Below are 27956 nucleotides of genomic sequence, written 5' to 3'. Positions count from 1 at the left end.
ATTTTTTGGTATTTTCGATACTAAAAGGGTGTTTTGATACGAATGAACAAATGAACATTTTGCTGAGAGAAATGCTTGGAAGGAGTGAGAAAACCTTCTCTCTCTCTCTATATATATATATATATAGTCTCTAAAATTAAAATTTAAAACATACATGCATCAGAATGCAGCAACTAATACTACACTCTCAATATGCTAATTATTAACCTTACACAGGCAAGTTCTGTTACTTAATAGAAAAAGAAGAGAGGACAACATGCTCTGAAAAGAGTTCTGAAACGAAATTCTGTTTCTTCTTTCAAACTTGAGTAATAGGAGCTGCAGTTGGCTGTGGAGATTGGGTATCGGATTTATTCCCACAAATCCAACGAAAAGCCTTTTTCACGGTCCAGAACAGTCCTTTGAAAGCTAGATATAAACAATAAAAGAGGACAACGACGAATATTGCAACACCTTTGAGGAATTTTGCAACAAAACATTTGGCAGATTCTGTGCAACATCTCAGGACTGCTGAACGTAGAGGTGAATATGAGAGAAAAAAAATGGGGACAGGAAGAAATCCAACCACACTCCAAACAGCATTTTTCCAATTATGTGTCATCATGATCAGGATGATTGTTGCTCCAAACGCCACCGCCATCATTGAGACCGAGAGGATCATACATATAATTCCCTGTGTCAGCTTCTTAAAAAGATATGTTTCGAAGTCTTGTAGTGGAAATGAGGATGTAAGGATGGAGAGAAATTTACCCACAGATGTCAAAGCCAAAGTGAGGGAGAACACATCAGCTAATATGAAAACCACAAAGAAGGGTTTAGAGTTAAGGATTGGAATACCGGTGTCTTGATTAGGACCTCCTGGTACCGTGTAGGCTGCTGCAAAGGCAACAGTGGCTATGAAAATAGAAAGAATGGTGCAATTCTCAGTGGTGCGCATTAGCCATTCCTTGGCATCTCGATGGAGTCTCTCATTCCTAGCAGCAAATAATTCTTCAGCAGTCTGGTTATCTTTGTTGAGAGGCTTGGTCAAATGCATCTTACAGGCTGACTTCACTTTCTGCACCCACACATACAATCACAAGTAGCACCGTTATTCTAATGTAACACATACAAGCTTTTTTGTTCTTTCTAATCCCTCCATTTATCATTAGACTAAATTAAAAATATTAGGGAAAAAAAAAACCTTCAAAGTAATTATTCATGAACTTTTAGGTTGTGTTTGATTCTTAGACGATTCTTAAATAATTTGAGGGAAGTGGAGAAAAATAAAGGGAAAAAGTAGAAGAAAATAAAAAATGAAAGAAAAAAAAAAGATTTAAACTCAAAAATCATTTTTATATATTACTTTAAACTCATTTTACTTATTTTAACTCTTATCTAAGGATTAAATAATTTCAAAATATTCAAGTATTTTTTTATTAATTTTAATTATATTTTATTTTTACATTTTATATTTTATATATTAAAACAAAAATGAGAAAATTATTTTTTAATACTTTTTTCTTTCTTTAGTATTTTTCTAATAACTTAAACTTTATGATCAATTAGTGGATTTTAACATGGTAAGAGTAGCTTGGTCTTGAGTTTGAATCTCATTGGTGTATTGTTTATTCTCTCTATGCATTAATTTAACCTTGTGTAAGCCTAAAAAAACCTATAGTGATAACTTAAAGGATCATTTTACAACATTGAAAAGCTAATTTTCATATCATACACAAAAGTGATGGTCAAATAAAAATTGATAGGTGGTAAAAATGATCTTATTTATATTTATATTTGTTAAAAAGGTTCTATTTATCTCTATTTGTGAAACTAATCTTGGTTTTGATAATAATAAAACAAAAATTAAAACTAATAATTTATCCTAAGTATGTTTAGGCAAAAAGATTTTCAAAAAAGCAATAAAAGATGAATTAAATCAAATAAAAATTAAGAAGAAGGAAAATACCTCATAGAAAAGAAAAGTCAAGACCTATTCCCTAGGATCTCTTTGTAAAACTATTGGTGTACTAGGTTCATAGCACATTACATTTTTATTGAATACATAAAATCATCCAAATGTCTAAATAGATTTTATTTTCTTGAATCTAATCCTTCCTAATTAAGCTTTTTTTAAAGGTTTATGAAGTTGAATAAAAGTTTCCAGGAATTCCAGGCCTCAAACTAGCTAGGGTCTTTTATACACTTTACAATATAATTGGTTGAAGTAGAAAGGAATCGATTAAGCCAGTTATGCTCAATTTAGTAACCCTAATAACTAGTAGCCCATTGATTAGTCGAACCTAGACTATGTTTAACAACTAGTTTGAGTTTCTAAATCCTATTTAAACCATTCTTAAATATTATTTAAGCCTTTTTAAAGTGTTTTCAAAGTGACTTGCTTTCAAACTTGTATTTCATCTTAGTACTATAGGAAAACCCATATTTCTTTGTTCCCTATACCTAGATCAATTTAAGTACATGCAAATCTTTCTTAGGCTTTATCTAAATCCTATATTTAGAGAAAACAAACAATTTTAAACAATAATAAGATTTAGATATCAAAAAAGAAAAATTTAACTTAATTTGAATATTTTCAAATCAAATCCATGCAGTGAAGTATTTGAAGAAGTTGTTGGAAGTCTCATAGACCCACGGTCTTCCGCTCGATGGCTCTTCCTTAAACCTTGGCACTCAACAGATGGGAAGAAAAGAAGGGTAGAGGCTATGACTCTTTCTCTGAAAATGGAAGACAAGTCTTTAGAAACCCTCCCTAAATGGGCATTTATAAGGTTCTCCATAAGCTTAAGTGACTTGAGCCCATTAGGGGCTTGGGTCACTCAATCTAGACTAAAAAAGTTCTTAATTGATTAATTAACCCAATACAGCTATCCAATTAATTAATTAACTCAATTTAGAGACCTTGTTCACTAACTCATGTGCAATCTTAGGTAATTATCAAAATATTTGTATGCATAAAAGTGAACCTAGAGCCAACCCAACTCTCATAGATAATGTCATCAAGGTATATGAGCTTGAGCGGGAACCATTGGAACCATTAGAGAATTAATTCCATAATAATTCACTTTTGAAGTTGATTCAACATCCCACGATAGAGAATCAACTACACTTCAGTATCCTATGCAAATAACAATGAGACAAAGCTTGGATTTGTGACCTACTGTCCATTGCATGTAGAGTACTCCCAAGAACTGGTGTCTATAATCTAATAAGTTAATGTTATATCACCTATCAAGATTACCCTTCCAATCCTTGAATTACATATCTCACTTACTATATGATTAATTGACATACTCTACCTTCAAAAAGCATATGTCAAGTTTCCATTAATGGAAATGCTATGACCAAAGTCTTCTAGATCACATGCCCTTTAAATCAACTAAAGGACACACTATCTCAAACCCATAAGATATTATGGCTCCTCTATTGAGAATACCTATTACCACCACTAGCCTCCATCAACAATGACTCCATCCATAAGAATATGTGACCACCTTAGGGTCTTACCCATGGGTCAAAGACTCAATACCTTCTCAAGGTTGAGAGTCTATGCAATATAGTAGCTTGGTGAATCATGATAATTAATTAATAGTCTTACATCATGATTCACCATTAGTCTTATCTAGTGTGCATTGCATACACTAGTACACTCACTATGGGAAAACCATCTTGATAACCAAGACAAGTCATTCCTCCAATTAAGAGATAGTGCACTACAAACTCACATGGATTTCCCAAATCCATGAACTGATTGTGGACTACTTATCACTCTACAAGGAACCCATGACATGGATCTTTTGTGCAACTCCTAATACACCCAAGTCATATACAATGCAAGTGATGTGAGCATGTATGCTCAAATAACCAATTGATGCATATGGGAAACCAAAAAACATAGATAAATAAATTTATAAATGAATCTCAATTGGTTACTTTATGTCATGCTTTATAGGACTCAATCCTAACAAGTACACCATTCAATTCTAGTTTTTGTATATTCCATTGTACCAAAATTGTAAACTAGAAGTTTTATTCTTATCAAATTTTTTCTTATACATCTTGTGAGTAGGCTTAATTGTATAAGGAATCAATTTAGTGAAAAATTTAAGTGTGAGGTATCACATAGGGTTGTCCAAGTGTGGAATGTCACTTAGGGATCTTTAAGAGTGAGACATCTCTTAAACAATGAGGTATTGCTTAAGAGAAATTATAAGTGCCTATTAGAGACATCTATTAAAGAGTGAGGTATCACTTAAGAAAAATTATTAGTGCCCATTTGAGCTAGTAAATCCAAGAGTAAAGTATAAAGGCTTGGTTTGGAATCATAAATATAGTGGAACCTTAAGCTTGGATTGAAACTTGAGGAGAATGGATATAGGTTAAGTTGCTTCAAATCACTATAAAATCTTAAGTTCACATTTCTTTCTTCCCTTACTCTCTTTACTTTATGTGCAATTGCTACAATTGTCACTTGCTTTGTAAGTTTAAATTTATAAAAAGTGATCATCACCTTATTCAACCTCCTCTCCCCTCCCTCTCTCTTCTAGGGTGATTACCTTAGGTTGGTATAACTAGAATCATAACAATTGATATCGAAGTAAGGCCTTTTGCTTAAGACTTAATAATCTGTAAGGAATAACAAATCAACCTAATTCTCTACTCATGGGAGGTTTTTTCAGTTTCAAAATAGATGTCATATTCCAACTAAAATTGAAAACAAAAATAGATATCATATTTTTTTTCAGATATGATTATAGGTATTCAAAAACAAAAATGACTTGGTTTTTAAAGTCTATTGATTTTTATTTATGGAAAGTCATTCAAAATAGATATAATATTCCAACTAAAATTGAAAATGAGGTATCCATTCCAAAGTCAATCCATGAGTGAAATGAGTAAGAAAAGAAAAATGCCCAATTAAATGCTAAAACTATATGTCATATGCTAGAATAGAATCCTTATAATCATGGCATGATGTAATTAGATTCGGAATTAAATTCCTAAATGAATTTTTACATTTCTAAAGAATCAAAAACTCTTCTAAAGGAATGGATATAGTGTCAATCATCATGAAAAGGATTATCAAATTGGCATAAGAAGTTTAGAAATGCTTCAAATTGTTTTTTCTATCTTATCCTATTGGTTTGAATTTTTTTCATAAAGAACAATTGAAAATGTATTGAATTCTGATCATACAAAGAAAAATCATTTTAATGAAATTGACATAACAGCTATCCCAAGGTTTGGATTAAGAAGAAGTCATCATTTATGAAAACCTTAGGTGAAATAAAATGATCACATGCTTGCATGTTTTAATGATGTTAAATTATGCATGTTATGTGTTGCATCTTTTAAATTGCATATGTTGGGAAATAACGATATGCTTTAAATGAAAAATATTTCATTCCCTTACCATTTTTAGAAAATCATGCTTTAAATTGGAAAATGCTCTAAGATTGAGAAAATTTTTATTTGAAATATATTTTCAAATGAAAAACAAAAAGAAGAGGAAAAATGATGTTATTCTTATTATTTATTTTTTGTGACATCATTTATGATTGATAAATAAATTCTCTTATTATACTTAATTGAGACTTTTTGTTGATGACAAAAAGGAGGAAAATTAGTAATAAGTTATTGTAGTACTAGGATGATAATATTTGTTTTAGCAATCTTGAATACTAATGCTTCATACTTCAATTATTATATACATGCATGCATCCTATTTGTTATCTTACCAATTGCTAATTGCTCTTTGTGTTGTTAATATTTTGGTTATATTATTTTTTAGCACCAATATAATCCTTAAGATTCTTAAAATTGAACATTTTCTAAAAATCAAGGAGCATATATTAAGGGGAAGTATTTGAGCAACTTGATTTTGTCATCTCAAAAAGGAGGAGATTGTGAAACTAAAGTTTGGTTAATTTTTGTTTTGATGATAATAAAACAAAGTTTGACACTAATGATTTATTCTAAGTATATTTAGACAAAAAGATACCTAAAGAAGCAATAAAAGAAATATCAAGTCAAAGGAAAATCAAGAAGAAGGAGAAAACTTCAAAGAGAAGGGGAATAAAGACCTATTATCTAGGATCTTTTTGTAAAGTTGTTAGTGCACTAGGTTCATATTACATTACTTTTTTTAATTGAAGCACATAAATTCATCTAAGTATCTAAATCGATTTTATTCTCTTATAAACTAAATGATTTCATGTTCTTGATTAAAACTATGAATCTAATTCTTTCTAAACTTGTTTTAAAAGATTTATGAAGTTGAATATAAGTTGTTAGAGGTTCCAAGCCTCAAACTAGGTCTTTTATGCACTTTACAATGCAATCGGTTGAGGCAAGGAAGAACATGTTCAATTGAGGTGCACTTGCACTTTGTTTCTTTTAGTAGCATGTGTTCAACCATTGACGTTAAGCCTCAACTAGTTGAGTCGATTGGCCAACAATAAACGCAATGGCTAGTAGTTTGTTGATCGGTTCATCAACTTGTTAAACCTAAACTATGCTTAAGAAGCATGACTAGTTTAGGTTTCTAGCTCTTATTTAAAGGCTCCAAGATTCTTGTATTAATGGGAAAGAGTTCTAAATGATTCTTAAATATTATTTAAGCTTGAAGGAGTGTTTTTAAAGTGTACTTAAAGAGTTCATCTTAGTGCACCGTTCAACCTTATTTTTCTTATATTCCATTATGCAAAAATTGCAAACTAGAAGTTTTATTCTTATCGAATATTATTTTATATACCTAGTGAGTTGGGCTCAATTGTAGGGTATCACTTGAGGGAAAAATTTAAGTGTGATGTATCACATAAGTTTTGCCAAGTGTGAGGTATCTCTTGGAGATCTTCAAGAGTAAGGCATTTCTCAAGGAAAAATATAAGTGCCCACTGAAGCCAATTAATCCAAGTGTAAACCTTGAAGGCTTGATTTGGAAGCTTTGGGATAGTGGAGTCTCAAGCATGGGATTGAATCTTAAAGAGAGTGGATATATGCTAGGTTGCTTGAACCACTATAAAATCTTAAGTTTACATTTCTCTTTTCCTTTACTTTCTTTACTTTATATGCAATTGCATTTCATTATACTTGTTATATTATTACATACAATTGTCACTTGCTCTTTATATTTAAATTTGTTAAAAGCAACCATCACCCTATTCACCCTCCCCTAAGCAATTATCTTAGGTTGGTATAGTTAAAACCCTAACACTATTTAATTAAGACTTATTTACTGCATTTAGGTTTTATTTCTTAGTACCTTGGTTCTATTTGGAATCTAATGATCTAAATTTTATTAAATACATTAATGACTCAAATTTGAAATTTAGTACCTAATAAGTACCTTATCATTTTCCTAACTTGGATACATATTTTTCATCCATTACTTAATAACTTATTATTATTAGTAATGAAGATTAATAATCAAATGACTTGCCACAAGTGTATGCATGAGCACAATGTTTATGGTTATCATTAATGGGTAAGTAGAAGTGCACCTTAAACAACAGCAACTCTTTTTGTAGTTGGGATGCAGGGCTTTGCATCTTTTCACTAGCTTGACTTTTTCTTTTTAGGCCAACCATATGTAGTAAGGAGTTCCCTTTTTTATCTATAGCTGATAATAGACTTCTTGCAAGCAATTCAGATTTTGATACTATATCAAAAATTTCAATATGACGGTAAAGGATTGCCACATGTAGTATGTTCATTCCCTCCTTATTAGTATGCTCAAGTGCTTGAGGATGACAAACCAGTATTTCTTCAACAATGTCTTGAATGTTTGATATTGTTGCCAAAAATAATGGAGCTTCATCGCTCTTCTTGTACTTGTAGTTGGTTGAACTTTCTTGGTAGTTTTGCCCTTCATTTTCTTGGAAATTTTGGCCTTTCTTTTCTTGGGATATTTTTTCTTCCTTTTCTATATCCAACTCCTTAGTCTCACCTAAGCCAACTTCTTGAGAATTAACACTAGGATGCCATGATGTATCATTCTTTACCAAAAGCTTGACGAGTCCTTGAAGTGAATAGCATCTGCTTTTAGTAATATGAGACATGTTAGATTACTTTTACATAATATATTGAAATACAAAAATGTATCACAAGTAAATAATCTAGTATTATATGATGTTTAGGTATGGAATATTATTATATTGAAAAGGGTAATTGAAATCTAATAGTACATATTAATCCAACCACAATAGCTTTCAATAATACATTTGTAATTTAATCGATTATAAAGGGTGAGGAATATTTTACAATTTCTTTTACAAGTAGTGCATAGATGGATCTATAAAGAAGATTTTGTTTTCCTTTTCTCTTTTTTTAATATTTTCTAAAGGCCTTTTAAAGTTATAAAAAATTGGGTAATTGCCAAAAATGAGAAATAGTCACATGGAAAAATAGTTTCATTTCTTTTCTACATTGCATTTGTATTGAAATATCATTTTTTTCATATTTAATGTATTCAACATTGCCTTGGTATGATATCTATTTGTTTATACCTTAGAGTTGTTCTTTAAAAGTGTGATCTTTGTATGAAAATATTTATTTTTTAAATTTTCCTTCTTTCACTTTGAGTAAAATAAAAATGGGTTCTAGAATATGTGCATGTGAAGGATTCCCCTTTTGATCACTCCTAATCATATAATTATTTATCTACCAAAAATTTCACATAGCGTGGCTGAAAGTTATATACCTAAATTATTTAATAATCTCCTATACAACTTATGTAACCTATCATAACTTAATTTATAGAACCAAATGTTTTTGAACAAAAAATTATATATATATATAACTTATAAAATTTTCAATTACCATTTTCAATAATCACTTAATAAATTTGAGTTTAAATATAGATTTATGAGGGATTTTTTGTCATCCATTAGAAATTGGCATCATATGGTTTAGAAAACATCATTACTTTGTACTTGATTATTATGATTTACATATTTAACTCTCATTCCTTTCTATAACTAAGTTATGTTTCTTCATTTCTTTATTCAATGGTCTAGATTTACCCATACACATTAATGACTCAAATTCAAAATTCAATAAAATAATAAATCGGTATCCTAAATTTTTTTTCTATGAAATCTAAAAGAAAAATTGAAGCCTTTTTGAGCCTAACAATAGGCTTGGGTTGAGTATTGAGTCTTTTGAGCATTTCAGATGTTGGTCAATCAAGAATTGTTGTATGTTCAAGAAAGAATTCATGTAGTTTGAGAAGCAATTTGCAAAACCTATTAATAACATTTGTCTAGTTACAAATTGTAGTGAAAAGCTACCCATGTGTGTTTCTTTAATTTGTTTTCCTTTAAGGAATTATGTATGATAAAATTTATCAAGTATTTAGTTTGAATATATTTAAGGATATAAAAGAAATAATGATATATGTATAATTTTTTAATTTAAATTTTTTTATAATTTATTTATAAATTTTAGTTTTTTGACATTTAATTATTACACAAAAAAATATAAACATATTCATTAAGAAGATTATTATGATAGTTTTTATATTTTGGATGATAAGGCAATGAAATTTACAAATAAAATTTGTTAGCCCAAGGGTTCTTCTAATCCCATTTTAATGATAACAAACCATGGTTAAGTAGCTAATTGGTTTAAATTATAAAGAATTTCAGGTGTTAGTTTGGAAATTCATCAAATGACTCAATGGATTCAAGATCAAGACATTTGGAAGACCTTTAATCATAAAAAACATATGTAAGACGAATGCATGGGTGCACTTAGGATTTTTTATGAATTCCCCAATTTTTTATGGCAAATGCCAAGGGAATTTTGATTTTTGGTAAAACAAATTGACCATTTTCTAAGTATATATTTATATGATGTTCTATATGATGCATATGATTGCATGCTGTGAGAGCATCACTCAAGTACTTCCCTATGGTCGCTTCCTTTCCCAAGTATTCAAGGATGTTGGCATTAACCTTAGTAGAGAGACGAACTTTGAGGATCCCAGTACATATGATACATATGATGATCAATCCATGGGGCGAATGAAATTTGAGAAGACTCCAGATGGTTTTTGGATCAGAAAAGCAAAGAGAGCATTGCCATGGGGACAACAATAAACACACCTTAGAGTTGAGAAGGAGGCAAGGATTAAGCAGATGAAGAGTGGAGTAGAACCTCAAGGTAGACTAGACCCTCAGAGTGGCTACTAGCAGAGAGGGCTCGAGCTTGATATTCCCTTACTTCAAGCAAAGATTCCTTCATAGATCAGGGGTGTTTAGTTTGAGTCCACTTTCTCTAAGTCGATGATGACTTAGCCAGCTTTTATAGACGAACCATCTACTCAACCATTATACACCGAGCCCACCTATACTAAGATACCACAGCCTCAGGTACCTTCTACTCCTAACCATGCTCCTTGAATGGATTTATTTGCTCGAATTAGCTTTCTTGGTACTTGTATGGTGGAGCTTGTAGTGGTCAGTGACACATGATTTATTCTATGGAGGATATGATGGACAAGAATCAGACTGTGTTCACTTCGCAGTTTGAGTATCTCCAGTAGAGGATTAATTGCATTAAGGATTGCATGGTGCGTTAGCATGAGGACATTATGGCCTACTTGCGTTCCGTGTTTCTACCTCCACCTCCTCAACCTTGATTCATTTAACAACTCCCTTATTCCTTTTTTATGTTGCCAAAGGGGAAGATATTTTAGGATCTAGGAGGCTAGATATAAGAGACTCATACATGCATATCATCTTTGTTAGATCATACATTGCTTATCTTTAGTTATGTTAATTTGATTGGACATATGATGTACAGACTAATACATTTGACTTATGATGTATGATATGCCTATATATTTGATGACTTGTATTGTTTGTTGTTGCAATACTCTCTAACATGTCTTGATCTTTGTTTTCAATTCTTAAATTTTGATTGTTAATTCATGATTAGTTTAAGGGGAAGATTTTTTTCCTCCTAGATAACCAAGGTTTTTCATCATAAAAAAGGGGGAGATTGTTACCCTAAGGGTTCTCCTAATCATGTTTTAATGATAGTAAATCATGGTTAAGTGGCTAATTGATTTGATTTATAAAGAATTTCAGGTATTAGTTTGGAAATTCATCAAAGAAATCAATAGAGGCAAGATCAAGACATTTGGAAGACCTTTAATCATAAGAAACATATGTAAGATGAATGCATAGGTGCACTTGGGATTTTCATATCTTTTCATACATTTTTAAAAACTGAGTTTATGCATTAAAGTTACATTTCCATCAAAAACCCAAGTTTTATCAAATGAACCTTAGGCAAATCATTTAAAAATTGGCATATTAATTTACTTAAAGACCTTGCCAAGTGTTAGAAGAGAAAAAAAAAAAAAAAAGATAGGTTTTGGGCCAAAAAAGATGAACCGATTGAGGTAGTGGCCAATGGGCTCAATCAACTAGGGTACCGATCAACCAGTTACACTTTCCTAGTCGATTTCCAATCGAGAGATGCAAAAAATCTTCTCTCTCTTCCAATAGCCTTTCTTTCTCGGTCGAGGGATATCTCTTCCCAATCGAGGTCCACTCAAGGCCTAATGGCCACCTACCATGCATTTAATGCCCAACAGCTAGTGAACCAATCGACCCCCAACTCGACCAATCAAGACTACTTTTTGGCATTTTGGCTCGTGACGCTAGAAACCTATAAACTGAGAGTTCCACTTCATTTATGAGTAAGAGAACACCTGAATTTATTTGTTTACCTACTTGTTCTTATCGCAAAAGCTCTCATTCTTTCTTTGGTGCATTAAACCTTCATTTGCATATTCCTTAGTGCACCCTTGTGATTCTTCTTAGCTTTTAAGTTGTATTTGAGCCCTTGTTGAGTTAGGATGAGAGATTTAAGCTTATTATTTGAGTGTTAAAAGCTTCAAGTGAGTAGAGATTTGAAGAGATTGTATAAGAACCCATTGAAGCCAGAATCCAAGTGTAAAGGTGATTAGAAGCTTGGTTGAAGCTTCAAGTATAGTGGAACCCTTACTCGGTTAAGAGCTTGAGGAGAGTAGACCTAGGCAAGGAAGTGTTGAACCACTATAAAATCCGAGTTTGCTTTATCTAACCTTATCTATATATATTTGTGCTTCTTGTGTTTAAATTTATTGTGTTTGAAAAAGAATTTTAATATTTCAGGTTTTATTTAATTCAAATTAATTAATTTAATCAGGTTTTATTTTAATATTTCTTTTTTTTTTTTTTTTGCATGGGATGTCAAAATATCATAAATATCAACAGTTAGTCTTTCTCTTGGTGGACCAATATTCTATCAATATATTTGACAATCTTGTCCAATTTTTGGCAAGCAAAGATTTCAACCTTTTTTTTTTTTTGTATTAAGGCTAGTATGATATATCGAAATTTTGATTATATTTCTAGAAATTTTAATCTTTGTAAATAACTACTATGTTTTAATTTTAAAAATAAAAAATAAGAAGTATATCCAATTGATACCTTAGTGCTCATTTAGATATGCTTCTTGGTTTTTATTTTGAAGGGTAGAAAATAATAATAACTTCTATAAAATATATAAAATACAATAACTTTTATATAAAAAGTACAAACTTAACTTATGTTCTTAAAAATATAAACTTAAATTATATTTTTAAAAATTACTTTTAAATTTTCTAAAATTTGAAGTAATATTTTTTTTAATATCTCATATTTTTTAAAAAATTTAAAAATCATTTTTTTTTAATTAAGTTTCAAAGAGTTCTTATATTTTATAGAGATATTATGATTACTTTCTATTTTAGAAAAGAGAAACAAAAAGTTTATCCAAATTACACCTTATTTTCTATTGGAGACACTTATTATTTTTTATTTTTAAATGTAGAAAATAGTAATAGTTTCTATATATATAATATAGGATTTCTTAGAGGTTTATATTGAAAATGTTATGGATTTAAAAATTGATTGAAAATTGAGATAATAAAAAAATTTACTATCTTAAATTATAAAATTTATTAAAGTAATTTTTAAAGACATAAGATATGTTTACCTTTTGTTTTAAAGTTTTTACTTTTTATTTAGATGTCTCATATTATATATATAGGAAATGGAAACAGTGGGTGGTTTGAAGGCCACTAAATAATAAATGTGATATCCTACATTGGATAAGGGAAAATTTTTTTAGTGTTATATATATATATATATAGACTTCTTTTAACCTTGTAGACACATTTTAAAGTCGCGAAAGCCCCTTTAGGTCTATAGTGGTTAATATCTACACGATTGAAAGCGAGTCATTACAAATGTATCAAAGTTGATCCTCGACTCCTATATGGGGGTTTCTTTTGGCTTCATGAGAAGTGTTTCTCTATTTGACCCTACAATCTCGTGAGACACAACGAGTATATTGTATTTATATGACGGAGGAGGGACTGGGGTATTTATGTCTCACATGGGATAGGGGAATATATATATATATATGAGTTCCTCTTAATCTCGTAGACATTTTAAAGTTATAAGAGTCCCTTTAAGCCCAAAGTAAATAATATCTACACAATTGGGATGAGACCGTTACAATAGATATAATTTTTAAAACTGAGATTAGAATCAAGAAAGGAGGTTTTCTTGGTCAGACCATGGGTGGGGCATTTTTACAAAAGATTGATCATATTCTTCCTCCTCTTGGCTAGATGCATTAAATTGAAACAAAATCTTATTTACTTAGGAAGTATGTCCAAATGAAGCACTAAAATTTAAATTTCTAATTATATTTTAAATTTCTTATGCAAGAGCTTTTAAGAACACTAACCTTCAAAATAAATAAGTATGGTGCTTACCAAAACTTTTCAAAACTCACCTCTCATCACTTGTCTTGCTGTTATCCTTGGGGGGCCACTCTGGAAAAGAACTTCAATTGTAAGATGTTTAGACCACTATTTGTTAGGAAAAAAAAAAAACAAATGTAACAGAAAAGGAAAGAAGCACTACTTAACAATTATAAGAAGTTGAGGTAAATAATTAGTGGTGAATGGATATAAAAAGGAACCAAATTTTCTTAAACAAATCCATCAAACCAAATCCTTATTTTATTGGATAGGAAAATTTGAGGAAAAAAAAAATACATCCATTAGAGCCCCATTTCGTAATATGGAAGAAATTATAGACATCGAATTTTACTTGCTCAAGTTCCATTCTACACCATGCATGGGTTCTATTCTATTTATTGAGCGAATAAATATTAAATCCATTAAAATATTTTCAATTGAGTTGGATTAACTTGAAAGCTTGGATGTTAACCACACATTGTTTTATAAGATAGCTAACTAATTTGTTTCCAAACTATATTTTTCAAAGAGAGAGAAAGAGAGAGAAAGAGAGAAAATGTATAAAACTATATTTAGCATTCCTAAATTATGTTAATGCCCATACCCAATTTCTAAAAAATGTTATTATCTAAATAAATAAATAAATAAAAAACAAGAATAATTGAGTAAATGAAGAATAGATATTGATGAGGAAGGAGTTAAATGTACTATACTGGATTTAATGAGTATCTCCATGAGTCCTTGTGTTGGTACTGTTGAGATCATGAGTTCCTCCATGAATCCTCGTCTTGTTTTTATTTTCTTCTTTTCAAATGCAGTTGGATTGCATGCAAGATATTGAAGAGCAGTCATTGAATCTGGATCTCTTTCTTCAATTAAATATGAGTAGCTCTCCGCAATAAAATGGGCCAATTCTATTTCATGTTAATTTTGTAGAGATAACACAAAAAACAAAAATGTTAGATTAGTAACCTAATGTTGTCTTTGCATCCCAAAAAATATTTGAAAAAGAAAATATACATAAATTATCTTATTTGATTAATTATTTAAAATTTATAAATTTTTATAAACAAAGAAAAACAAAGAAAAATAAATTTGAAGATGATATTTAAGTAAAGCTTATTGATTTTAAACTTATTATTAACTTTTTAATTTGTTTTTTGGATTTTTCTTTATTTTCTTTCCTTGATACTTTCTTCATTTCTAAGATCCACATGGCATGCACCTAGACTAAAGGGCATATGCAAATTATGTAAAACACGTAACTTAATATTTTTTTTTTTTACTAGTAACATTTATGTTTTGAACTTTGAAAAGAAGACATGACATGATATGTCCCCTTAAAGTATAAACTCCCTTTGTACTAACCCATCACATGCCTTTCAAGCTTAACCAATTAAATATGAAGTTTTTAAATTATTTTAAGTGGGTTATGAATTTTCTTAACCAACATAGTTTTGGGTACCATTTTTAGGCCTAAAAAAGAGGTTTTGAATAATAAAAACTCTTTTGCTGTATATTTGATTACATTTAAGAAGTTGTTTGGAGAAAAATATTTAAGACTTAAAAGTAGCAAAAGTTACAATATAGTAACTGTTGGCCAAAAAGGGCTTTGGGAAGCTAATATTTCTTTAAAAGTTTATTTAAAAAATTATATCAATATTTATAACTTCATTTAAATTTGGTAACCAAGCATGCGTCCGGCTACATTTTTAGTATTTTTTAAGAGTAAAATATAGTCATAAATTCTATATAAAAACTAGAACCTTATATCTTTAAAATTTTTGCAATTTGAGGTAGATAAATTAAATATTTTGATACCTTAATTTGTAAAACCATTTTTTTTTCTTTTTTTTCTTTTTTTATCAATCATTCATTGCTTTTCAATGTAAGTATCTAAAAAATTCTGGTATTTTATATGTTATTATTTTGTAATTTTAAAAATAGAAATGAAATGAAAATAATAAATCTATTTTCAAGAAATTAAATATATTTCTTAAGAAGTCCCTTTAAGGAGGAGTTAAGCTACTTCAAACAAGGCTTTAATTAGAACATGTACTAATCTTTTAAATTTTCAGCACTTAGGTTTATTAGAAAACGCTATCTAAAGCTTTGTTTGGATTGTAAAATATAGTAGAAAAAATAAAAATAGAAATGAAAAGTTAATTTACCTAGAAAATAATGAAAAAAAATAGAATAAAAAATAATTAGAAAAAAAGAAAAGAAAATAATGAGTTTTTATGCACTCGTGTAAAAATAATTATAAAATAAAAATCTTCTAAAAATAATTCAAATTTTATGCATTCAAGGGTCAAAAATAGTACTTAAGATAATGAAAGGTAATACCTATATTATTAAAATGTATAAATATTAATTATTTTTATATAGCTATTTGAAATTTATATTTTATAAACTTGAGTTTTTATTTATGGTTTTTTATTTATTTAAATGTATGAAAATACACTTTTCCAAAAAAATAAAATAGAATGAAAAATATTTAAAGTTTATATATACATGAGAGAAAGAAGAAAAAGAAATTGCGAGAATGATATAAGAAAGATCTATTATGTTGAGCTTTTTATATATATATAAATATTTATTCAAAATTTTCTATTTTGGACTTTTTCTTATTTTTATTTTTCCATTTCTCAAACATATTTTCCATCATCCTCCTATTTTCACATCTTGCAAGAACATGAAACATCCTCACCTAACGTACCTAGATTGGTTGGGGTTTAGCCTTCCTTAACCTACACTTGGGATAGCCTATAATTTCTATATTTAATAATAGAAATGGATATTATAGGAAAAAACTTGCAGATGAATTGAGAGAAGAACTCACCAAAACACTCGGTCAAGATGGAAATATGAAGAACTGTTGTTCTATCATCCCTCTGCAAATAGTGTTTACCCTCTTCTGGATTTAGTTCCGTTAGTCCCATTTTCCCAGCCAGAAACTTAAACATTTCAGTTTGGCCGTAGCGGGCTGCACAAAAAATAGGCGTCTCTCCTAAGTCGTTAGGCGCAATTAGCAACTCTGAATCTCTCTTCAACATCTCCTCCGCCACATCTTTCATAGTATCACTGGCCGCTACTTCGTGGAGTATATTGCTGCCGGCGTTGTTTTTTGTAGCGGCAAGTTCATGGTTGCGTTCTTTAGGCAACATTTCCAGTAAGTCGCGCACCAGTTTACTTCGTTTGAAGCGAGAGGCCATGTGGAGGACTGTGTCATTGTAAACACTAATTCTCTGTAGCGGGCCTTCACGATGAGAACTGCAGAGTTGGGTCACCTTCTTGTCGTCTTTGCTGATCAAGTGAATGAACAATTGATCTTGGAGTTCCTGTTGGTCGGTAGAGTTGGTGTCGGCCATGAGAGCGTCTTTGGAGAGGGATGGGGTTCTTACAGCGTTCCAGAGTCACTGCAAAATCCCAATTCATAAGGTTATAAGCAATCTTATAAAACTTGGATGGGAGTGGCCAAACAAACCGTTGACCGGTCTTCTATCGGATTCCATTTGCTAATTGAACCGCTTCAAGCTTCAAAAACGAATTAAACCGAGAGAAGACTCGAATGAGAGACTTTCCATCGAACCAAGTTTTGATGTCATCTTCAACTATTATTTTTTATTTTTTATTTTTTATTTTTTATTTTTTATTTTTTAATAGAGGCCCGACACTTGATTTTTTTAATTTTTATGAAACCATTAAATGGTTGATCCCATTGCTTGTTTCATAAATGTCAAAGGGCAGTTCCAACCCTTCTTTTTTCCCCCCGCACATTCCTTAATATGTATTAAATATAAATCATCAAGTAAAAGTGTTTTCTTATGGCATGAATTATTTGTAATTAATATATAAACCACACAAAATTATAAAAAATCATAAAATGCAAAACTAATAATATATGAATAATATAAAAAATTATTTGATTAATAAAAAATATTCATATGTTTGTATAATATGGTTATCATGATTAATATATACTAATATTAAAAATAAAATGATGAAATAGTTTAATAATATATGAATTATAAATTTATGATGTTATTAGTTTCATCATAGTTCAACTATCAATTTTAACCATAAATCAATAACTTTTCCTATTTAATGACTTGTTTGGTTTTGAAACATCGGTTATAAGGGGTTATTAAAAGAACAAAAAAATGGTAATTTAATTAAGGCCATTTTTTTTCAATATCTCTAAATATATTCAAGATAAAAAGAAATGGTTTTACTATTATTATTATTATTATTTAAATAAGAGTGTTTGGGATGTTTTTGTAAAAATAATTTTTAAACAAGGAAATAAAATAATTTTCATTTTTAAAAAAAAATTAATTTTCTACTTTAATTTTGTAAAAAGTTTTAATATTAAATTAAATTTAATACAAATCTTATGAAAAAATAAAAAATATTTTTTGCAATTATAAATGAATTAGAGATCATTTTTTTTTTATAATATGTAAACACTAATATTATAATAAAGAACAAATTATATTATTTTTTGTTGGAAAAAATGATAATATTTTAACAGATTTAAAGGAAAATTAGGGTATTGAATTAGCACCTATGGAACATATAATCTACATCAATGAAAGTGTATAGTAAAATCTAAACCATTGAATAAATGTACAAATAATCAGACCCAAGTATAAAAGAATAGAACTATGTACAATAATGAGATCAATGTATAAAATAATAAATCAATCAAAATAATGGGACCTATTCATATGTAGTGCAATTTGATTCACATTTTTTGATATGTAGCAATTCAACATTGTAGTGAGACTCAAATATGAAATATGGATGTTAATATTTTAATATAAAAAAATAAGTTATATTTTTTTATTAAAAATTAATAATAAGTTTTTGTAAAAAAAACATGGATTAATAATATTTTATTTAAAATGAATAGTAAAAAGAAGTATATTAATTTTTTTAATAAATGAATAATCTTTGTTTTTAACTAATGTACATGTTTACTATATCTAATTATCTTTAGTATTTTATACCAAATTTGGTCTTGGAATTTTTGGCATTAGACGAGTTGCAAACACAATTCTGGGCTTTTAGGAAGTCCATCAATACATTTATGAAATGGTGCATGCACATGCTAATGTTTTGAAGCAAAATAAATGTTTTTGTCCTATCAAACAAAGCTTAAAAATTCTTGACTATAATTCTCATTATCTATCCATATGAGACTAATAAGCAAGGATATAATTATAGGCTTCCCAAATCTCAGCATGCATATAATTAGAGATAGTTTATTAAAACAAGGTCATGACACTTACAACAATAAGATGAAAAGCTGCTTTGTAGTTTTAAAAAAACTTTTTTTTTCTATTATAAAAATTAAAAAGTAAAAAAAAAAATTATGTAAAACTTCAAAAATTGAATTATATTTAAGAAAGATTATATGATGTTTCATATATTTAAAATACGGTGTCTTAATAATATAAAAATACAATTTCTAAGAAATTCAATGTTTTTTTTTATGAATTTTTGGTCAAAATGACCCCTTTTAAAACTTATATCCAATGTGATATCTTTTCAATCACATGAGTCTCACATCATTCTCCCATAAAAATATAGCTGCAATTGACAATTAAGATTTCAATTAAAAAATGAAGTTGCAATTACCAATTGATACTTCGATTAAAAATTGAGATTGCATTTTTTAACTGAAGTCTTAATTGGTAATTGAGGTTTCAAATTAAAAAATGAAGTCATAATTAACAATTAAAACTTCATTTTTCTAACTAAACCCTCAATTGCTAAATAAAACCTTAACTTAAATTATATATATATATATATATATATATATATATATATATATATATATATATATTATTTCTAGATGGTAATAAAATGGTCACTTTGAACATAAGTTTGACAGAATGGTTAAACTTAATTTTTTTCCCATAATGGGGCTATTTTGGCCCAAAACTCATTTTCTCTAACCTAACATGAATATAAAAACTTGAGATGATGAAATCATTGTTTAATATATTTAAAATATAGTACCTTACTAATTAAAATAATATAAAAAGTGAATATACGCATTTGTGGACCCTACATTTCGCTCGATGCGTTCTCACTTGATGACAAAACTCGCTTTTTTATTTTATTTGGTGAAAAATTATGATTTTTAGAAAAATACTTGGAGTCACCACTTATTCTTGTTTTATTTTTTAAGGAAAAAAAAATTTAAAATTAAAAAAAAAAAAAAAAAACCTAAATGTGACTCCTGAAGGAAAAACAAATCTACGAAAAATCGAGTTTAGGTTTGAAAGTCAGGTTATTAGAAAGGTACAGTAAAGACCGTAACACCCCTCTAAGTCCCTAAAAATGAATATCTACTAAATAAAATGAAGCAAATGTGGCAATTAATAAGGAAAGTAATTGATACCAATGAAATTATCAAATAGTAAAACGAACCATGCATAAGAACAAGCAAAGTGAGAGTGAAATCGTACCTTAATAGCAAGTAATAGTGCGTTATCATAGAAACAAGGTTAGTTCAAGTACAAAATTATCACATGCACATCAAAAAGCAATCCAAACATCAAACAATGTCCTTTAAGCATAACAGTCGACAATCAGAAGAGAAAAACTCATATATAGGACCCTCACTAAAGCCCAATTGATTTTGCATAAATCAATCTCACAAATTCCATTGTTTTGGAATTATGAAAATGATCTTCATACTTATTAAAAATCAAGGAAAACGGAAAATTATTTTAAAATCAAAGAAAATTTATACAAGCGCATACCAAAATGAGAATGACAACAGACTTATTAAAATCAAGATTTTTCGCAACCTAAAACCTTAATAAAGGATGAAAAGTTGTAGAATTAAAAAAATATTTAAAACTGGAGTGGAATTAAAATTATTCAAAAGAAAACTAGAGTTTTGAAATTTATTTGAAAATTGAAAATTTGAAAATTATTTCAAAATTAATTTGAAAATTGGAATTTTGAAATATTATTTGAAAATGGGAGTTTTGAAAATTAAATTTAAAAATTAAGGTTTTAAAATTTAAATTTGAAAGAAATTGGAGTTTTAAAAATTAATTGAGAATTGGAATTTTGAAAATTAAATTATGAAAATTGGAATCTTGGAAATTATTCGAAGGTATAATTTTATAAATAAATAAATAATAATAATAATAAACAAATTTAAAATTTGAAATTTTAGAAATTAAAAATTAAATTCAAAAATTAAAATTTTGAAGAATTATTTAAAAAATGAATTTTAAAAATAAACAAATAGAATAATAATAATAACAAAAATATAATGATTAAATAAATAAATATGAAAATTGGAATTTTGGAAATTTAAATTTGGAAATCGAAATTTTGAAGAATTATTTAAATATGACATTTTAAAAATAAATAAATAAAATAAAATAATAATGACAAAAATAATAATGATAAAATAAATAAATGTGAAAATTGAAATTTTAGAAATTAAAAATTAAATTTGGAAATGGAAATTTTAAAAAATTATTTAAAGATGAAAATTTAAAAATAAATAAATAAATAAAATAATAATGATTACAAAAATAATAATGATAAAATAAATAAATATGAAAATTAAAATTTTGGAAATTAAAAATTAAATATAAAAATTGGAATTTTGAAGAATTTATTAAAAAACGAAGTTTTAAAAATTAAATTTAAAAATTGAAATTTTAAAAAATTATTTAAGAATTGAATTTTTAGCAATCATTTAAAAATTGGAATAAAAATGAGATTTTTCGAGAAATCGGGATTTTAATAATCATTTAAAACAAAAAATTTACGGAAATCAAACTTGGACACGTGGAAAAAAAAAAAAAAGTTCCACCATGAGACCACAACTGCACCATTTCACTGCCACTTAATGAGACCACAACTGCACCATTTCACTGCCACTTATTTATTCAGAAAACTTGAAGTGCCCTGCCACTTATGAAAATTCCCATGCCACCCTTGACTTGTCATTCACCGTTTGCTTACACCGCCTTATGTCATTAGTGCGCTACCAGCTTCTGTAGGTGAAGTAATGAAGCCCCACTTCTCCATGAAATGCACCAACTTGCTGCCTATTTACACCTGGCAGCACCTAAGTCACCATGCAGGGCCTCGTTCCACCTCCCAAAGGCGGCAACCCTGAAATCCTTTCCAAGCTTCCTTTCTCATCTTTGCTTTCCCCGCGTTCAACTTATCCATTCCGAAAAAGAATTTTTGAACAGAAGTTCCCAAGTCTCCAGCTGTATATGCTTCATTCTTGAGCACCTGTCGTTGAAGATACTTGGCACAAAACTTTGCAACTACCTTACCTCCATAGCCATCACAAACACCAAAAAAACGAAGTGGAAGCATCCAGATCAGGGTATGCAGCATGAGCATCTTCCATGGTTGCGCGCCATCCTTGCATGGATGATGAACCATATCTAACCCTGCCATTCTCACCATCCTCAGATAACTTCTCAGTTTTTGGGGTGCTCAGGTATATACCCATCTCTAGCTGCGCGATTGGCTCAGATTTATGTTCTGAAAGCTTGAACTCTAGGACTCTGTTCTCTGCCTTCTGGAAGGCTAGAATCCTCCTGTCAAGCTCTTTCGCAAGACCGTCCCCCTTCCTCTTTTGTTGTCGTTCCTCCCCTTGATGAATCCACAAAGCTTTTATATCCTTCCCAAGGCTTTTCATGGCCCGGGAAACAGTCTCGTCCGGCAACTTCTGTAAGAAAAATAGCCAATCATGGCAGGTTATGAGCAGCGGTGGCCCATCGGCTCGGCATGGCGGAGCTGAGCTTCTGCCTCGTGAGCAGAATTCAACCTCAGGGACTACGAACTTGGAGAGCCATCCATGGAGAGCTTCAAAAATGGAACCGTGGGCGTGTTCACCTCCCTGCCGGTCAGTTCTGTCCAGAAAGACTTCCCAATTCGAGTCACAAATTGAGCTGTGAGATTAATAACATCCAACTCTTCCCCTGTAATCCCTTCTGGAAGACGAACAGCGCATTGCTCAGTCTCTGGGGGGCTCAAGAACCTTGCGGAATGGTTTAAACTGGGACGAGGGCTCATGCTTCATCAATGTCTCACTATTGTCGGCAGGTGGAGCAGATGGGGTAGATTCAGGAGCAAAAGAATCTGCAAGTCGTGAAGGAATCTGCTGTGCAGAGGACTGATTCTGAGAGCGAAGTTCAAACAGGCGGTGTTGGAGGTATGCACGGTAGGGATCCGAACCATTCAAGAAATTGAACTTTACATTGCCAGCATGAGCATCGGTAAATGAAGTTCCAATAGGGGTTTCTGCTCTCAGACCCAATTCCTCAACAGAGTGACACTTGAAATCAATGTGAACCCACACACAGGGGAGGCACATACGGGGAGTGCACAAAACAAGGAGGAAATACAGAAAAAGAAAGAAAACAGGAAAAAAGGAATGACAGTAAAAATAGGCCAGACTCTGATAGTCGTAGTGAACAAAGCTCCAAATCATGCATTCTCAATGAGCTTTAAGAGTAAATGAAGAGACCAAAAGAGAATTCGGAAAGAGAATGAAACATACTTCTGAAACAAAAGACACGAAAAAAGTCAAAGGTAATGGTAGGAATAATCTCCAGATTCAGCAATCACCATACAACTTTGGATATCCATACATAACCAACTAATAACACCCACACATAAGCAACAAATAGAATGCCAGAAACTCAAGAACAGAGTGAAGATAGTGATATGCATAAATAATCTGAGAGCTGGGATAATCATACCTGAGAAATCTCCCTTACACGCAATGTTTTCTACACCTATAATTCACCCCGAAGCCCACGATAAATTCTCTCTTTTTCTGTGTATCCCACTCTCCCCGTCAAACTGGAGAATGCCCTCTGCTCCAAAGAAGGACACGTCTCTCTCCCGTCCCATCTTGAAAAAATCCCCTCTTTTTTCATCCTCCAGATCCCAAAACCTCACATATCCCAAAGAAAAGTAGAAAAGAATAATAATATCTTGAAAAACTCTCCTCCTTTTTTCATCCTCCAGATCCCAAAACCTCACCTGCTCCAAAGAAAAGTAGAAAAGAATAATAATTGCTCCAAAGAAAAGTAGAAAAGAATAATAATATCTTGAAAAACTCTCCTCCTTTTTTCATCCTCCAGATCCCAAAACCTCACCTGCTCCAAAGAAAAGTAGAAAAGATTTCATCCTCCAGACCCCAAAACCTCACCTGCTCCAAAGAAAAGTAGAAAAGATTTCATCCTCCAGACCCCAAAACCTCACCTGCTCCAAAGAAAAGTAGAAAAGAATAATAATTGCTCCAAAGAAAAGTAGAAAAGAATAATAATATCTTGACAAAATCTTCTCCCTTTTTCATCCTCCAGATCCCAAAACCTCACAGATCCAAAGAAAAGTAGAAAAGAATGATTAATATTTTCTCTAATTTAAGACGAATATAAAAATTTGAGATAATGAAATTGCTATTTCGTATAGATAAAATTTAGTACCTTGAAATTAAAAATAATATAAAAATAAATATACATATTATTTAAAATCTATTTGCTTATAAATTTAAGTTGTTAAATAATACATCTCATCATCCTCCAAATGAATAAAATGTTACCTAGCAACTCCAATTTGTAAAAAAATAGATTTTAAAACGTAAATAATTGATTGATGATATCTAAGAAATTCAACGTTTGATCTAATATGTGTATATAAATTTGAGATAACAAAATTATTGTTTCATATGTTTAAAATACAGTAACTTAGTAATTAAAAATAATGGATACATATTCTTTAAAATCTATTTGTTTATAAATTTAAATGGTTAGGTAATGCATCCGATCTCACCCTCCAAAAGAATAAGACTTTATCGAACAACTCATTTTATTAAGTAAATAGATTTTAAAACACAAACAATTGGCAAATGATATTTAAGAAATTCAATATTTTCGCTAACCTAAGATGAATTTAAAAATTCAAGATGAGGAAATAGTTGTTTCATATATTTAAGATACAATACCTCAATTATTAAAAATAATATAAAAATAAATATAGACATTATTTAAAATCCATTTTCTTATAAGTTTAAGTTGTTAGATAATACATCCCATCTTATCATCTAAATGAATAAAATGTTACTTAACAATTCAAATTTGTAAGTAAATAGATATTAAAACAACAACGATTGGTTAATGATGTAGTATCCCACATCACCTGAGGAGTGAATGGCGAAGAGCCATACACAAAGGACTTTCACAATATACTATTAAGGCCTTTTATTAAGGATGTAGGTCTAATAAAGAAATAAAATTGGGGCCGATTGGTGGGATCTGTGTACCACTATAACCTTGAATCAGACAATATTGGATGAAGAGTGGGGTTATGACAATTGTATTAAGGCCTAATCTTCAACCGAAAGTATGCTAGCGAAGACATTGGGCCCCAAGGGGGTGGACTATAATGTTCCACGTCGCTCAAGGAGTGAATGATGAGAGCCATATATGAAGGGCTTTCATAATATACTATCAAGACTTTTTTTTTAGGGCGTAGGCCCAATAAAGAAGCAAAATTAGGGCTGATTGGTGGGACGTGTGTATGCTACTGTAGCCTTAAATTAGACAATATCGAGTGGAGAGTGGGGCCATGACAGATGATATCTAATAATTTGAATGTTTTCTTGGACCTAAAATGAATATAAAAATTCAAGATGAAGATTGTTTGCTCAACTATTGATACTTAAATGAGAAGATAGGAAGACACAAAATTCATGGTGATGCGTTTGCCAATGGAGGAGGGGGAAAACAAGGAATGGGCAACATTTAGTACTTCATTCAAAGAGTAGAAGTTAAACTGAAGCACCAACAGACATGATAGTGTGCATTTTAAAAGCCATATGTAGAGAGAAGAGAAAATTAGAACAAATGAAGTTTAACTTTTTGGTATTTCAGATTGAGAGGGTGTTTAGTAAAATAATTTAATATTATAATTTAAAATTAAAAATGACTTAATATATAAAAAGTTAAAATAATTTATTTTTTCTACAGCACAAATATCCTTTATTTTCATAGATTATGTCTCTTTTTTCCATCGTTTATTTGTTACAACCTTTTTATTCAATATCAATTAGGATAAATATATCAATTTAATTGTTTGGAAAATTTTTTAAATTGGTTTAAAAAAAATAACACTAGAATAATAATTAAATATTGAATTTTATTCAAATAAATTAATCTAATTTTACTTAAAATTGTTTTAATTTATTTAGCATTAAGTACTTTAATTCATTAAGAATTAATGATTAAGTTATTGAATACTTGCTAACTTTCAACCTAGCTATTTCTCATCTTTTCCATACCATTCTAAAATAATATATAAATAAAATTCAAAACATTGAGATTAATGGATAAAGCTGAAGTTCAAATTGTGGAAAAGATAGTGAAAAGAGGAGATTTATTGATCGGGAAATCAATTTCACTCTATTCCAATTGTTAGAGATGCAGTACTAGCCCCACAGAAATAACTCAAGTATACCAGCTCTATAGCAACAACACAGGTGCACTACGTCTAAGTTCTGCTTTACACAGTATGGTATAAAATTAAAAATAATTCTAATGGTTCAATCGAGCAGTATAGAACTTGATTAGTTGATAAGGGGTTCTCTTAACAGTATGGTATGGATTATGAGGAGACTTTTGCCTTTATTATAAAGATGACTACTATTTGTACTCTTATAGCAGTTTCTGCTTTTTGTTAGTGACATATATCTCATATGGATTTTAAAAATACCTTCTTGAATCATGATCTTTAAGAAGAATTCTACATGGTACCCTCTTTTTATCTTTCTCCTAACCCTGAAGAAGTTTGCAAGCTCAAGAAAGCCTTATATCGTCTCAAATAAGGACTTCAAGCTTGATTTGCAAAGTTCTCTTATGTGTTTACTTCTCTTGGTTTTTATCCCAATCATCATGATCATGTATTCTTTATAAAATACACTACCATTGGTTGTATTCTACTTTCTTTATAAATCATATTTGGCTTTTAATTTTGAAATAAAGAATTTAGGTTCTTTACGATAGTTTTTAAGAAGTAACTTTTTCTCCAAAAGGTTATCTTCTCTAGTAGTCTAAGTATACAACCGATATTCTTGATCGTGCTCACCTTATTGATACTAAAAGTACTGTTGATACTCTCCTTCAAGTTAATGTTCGGTAATCTTGTTCTTATGATAACCCCTTATCAGACCCTACAGTATATCATACTATTGTTAGCAGCTTAGTCTATCTCACCATTATACGTACGAGCATTACTTATGTTGTTTATATTGTTAGTTAGTTTGTTACTTCTCCTACCACATTTTATTGGGTTGTTGTTCTTCCTATTCTATTGTATATTTGGGGCACTCTATTTTAGAGTATTTCCCTTCCATCCACTTCCTTTTTGGAGCTGTATGCACATTTTAACACTGATTGGGGCCAATGATCTCGAAGATTGCAAGTCTACCATTAGATTTTGTATGTTTTTTTTCTTTTTTAGAGATTCTCTTATTTCTTAGTAGAGCAAGAAATAGACTATCATTTTTTGATCTTCCACAAAAGTTGAATATTGTGTTCTGACATCTGCCACTTGTGAGATAGTTTGGTTATGTCAGTTACTTACTGATATGAGTGTTTCTCTTCCTTGTCTCACTCCTATTTACTGTGACAACAAGAGTATTGTTCAGATTGCACACAACTTTGTTTTTTATAAAGGGACCAAACATATTGAGATTGTTTGTCACCTTACTTGTCATCTCCTTTATCATGACACTCTTACTTTGCTTTTTGTTCTGTCTTCCCTATAGATTACCAACTTGCTTACCAAGTTACACGCCACTTCCACATTCTAAGTTTTGGTTGGCAAACTCTTGTTATTTCTTGTAGTTGCATCATGAATTTGTAAGAGGATGTTAGAGTTATTTATTTGTTAAGAGTTATTTATTTTTTATATTAAAATTATTATCTTTCTTTTTAGGAATAAAGATAAATTAATCATTTCTTTTTATTTCCTTTGATTGTAAACTTGTTTAAACTCTATTTGTATTATATTTATTTTTTAAGTAATTATATAAAACACCTTAGATTTTCTTTCTTCTCTTTGTTTGTGATTCTTTTGAAGC

General features: G+C 29.8%; 2 protein-coding genes across 2 annotated transcripts; both read right to left on the bottom strand.

The window, feature by feature from the left end:
* Positions 1–174: 174 nt before the first annotated feature.
* Positions 175–24218, bottom strand: LOC100266905 (uncharacterized). Its single transcript, XM_010649808.3, has 6 exons — positions 23572–24218; positions 16650–17226; positions 14521–14721; positions 13840–13879; positions 7503–8037; positions 175–1057 (listed from the first exon to the last, which is right to left on the bottom strand). The coding sequence occupies exons 2-6, from the start codon at positions 17176–17178 to the stop codon at positions 299–301; spliced, it is 2064 nt and encodes a 687-aa protein (XP_010648110.1). The 5' UTR covers positions 17179–17226; positions 23572–24218; the 3' UTR covers positions 175–298.
* On the bottom strand, positions 21664–23183 carry LOC132253475 (uncharacterized). Its single transcript, XM_059735619.1, has 2 exons — positions 22848–23183; positions 21664–22706 (listed from the first exon to the last, which is right to left on the bottom strand). Exons 1-2 carry the CDS (start codon positions 23181–23183, stop codon positions 22146–22148), a joined length of 897 nt encoding a protein of 298 aa, XP_059591602.1. The 3' UTR covers positions 21664–22145.
* Positions 24219–27956: the final 3738 nt, after the last annotated feature.

This window comes from Vitis vinifera, chromosome 3 (genome assembly GCF_030704535.1).
Source record: "Vitis vinifera cultivar Pinot Noir 40024 chromosome 3, ASM3070453v1".
In the NCBI taxonomy this organism is placed as follows: domain Eukaryota; kingdom Viridiplantae; phylum Streptophyta; class Magnoliopsida; order Vitales; family Vitaceae; genus Vitis; species Vitis vinifera.
Note: the sequence above shows the minus strand (reverse complement) of the source record. Positions and strands in the feature narration are given on the sequence as shown.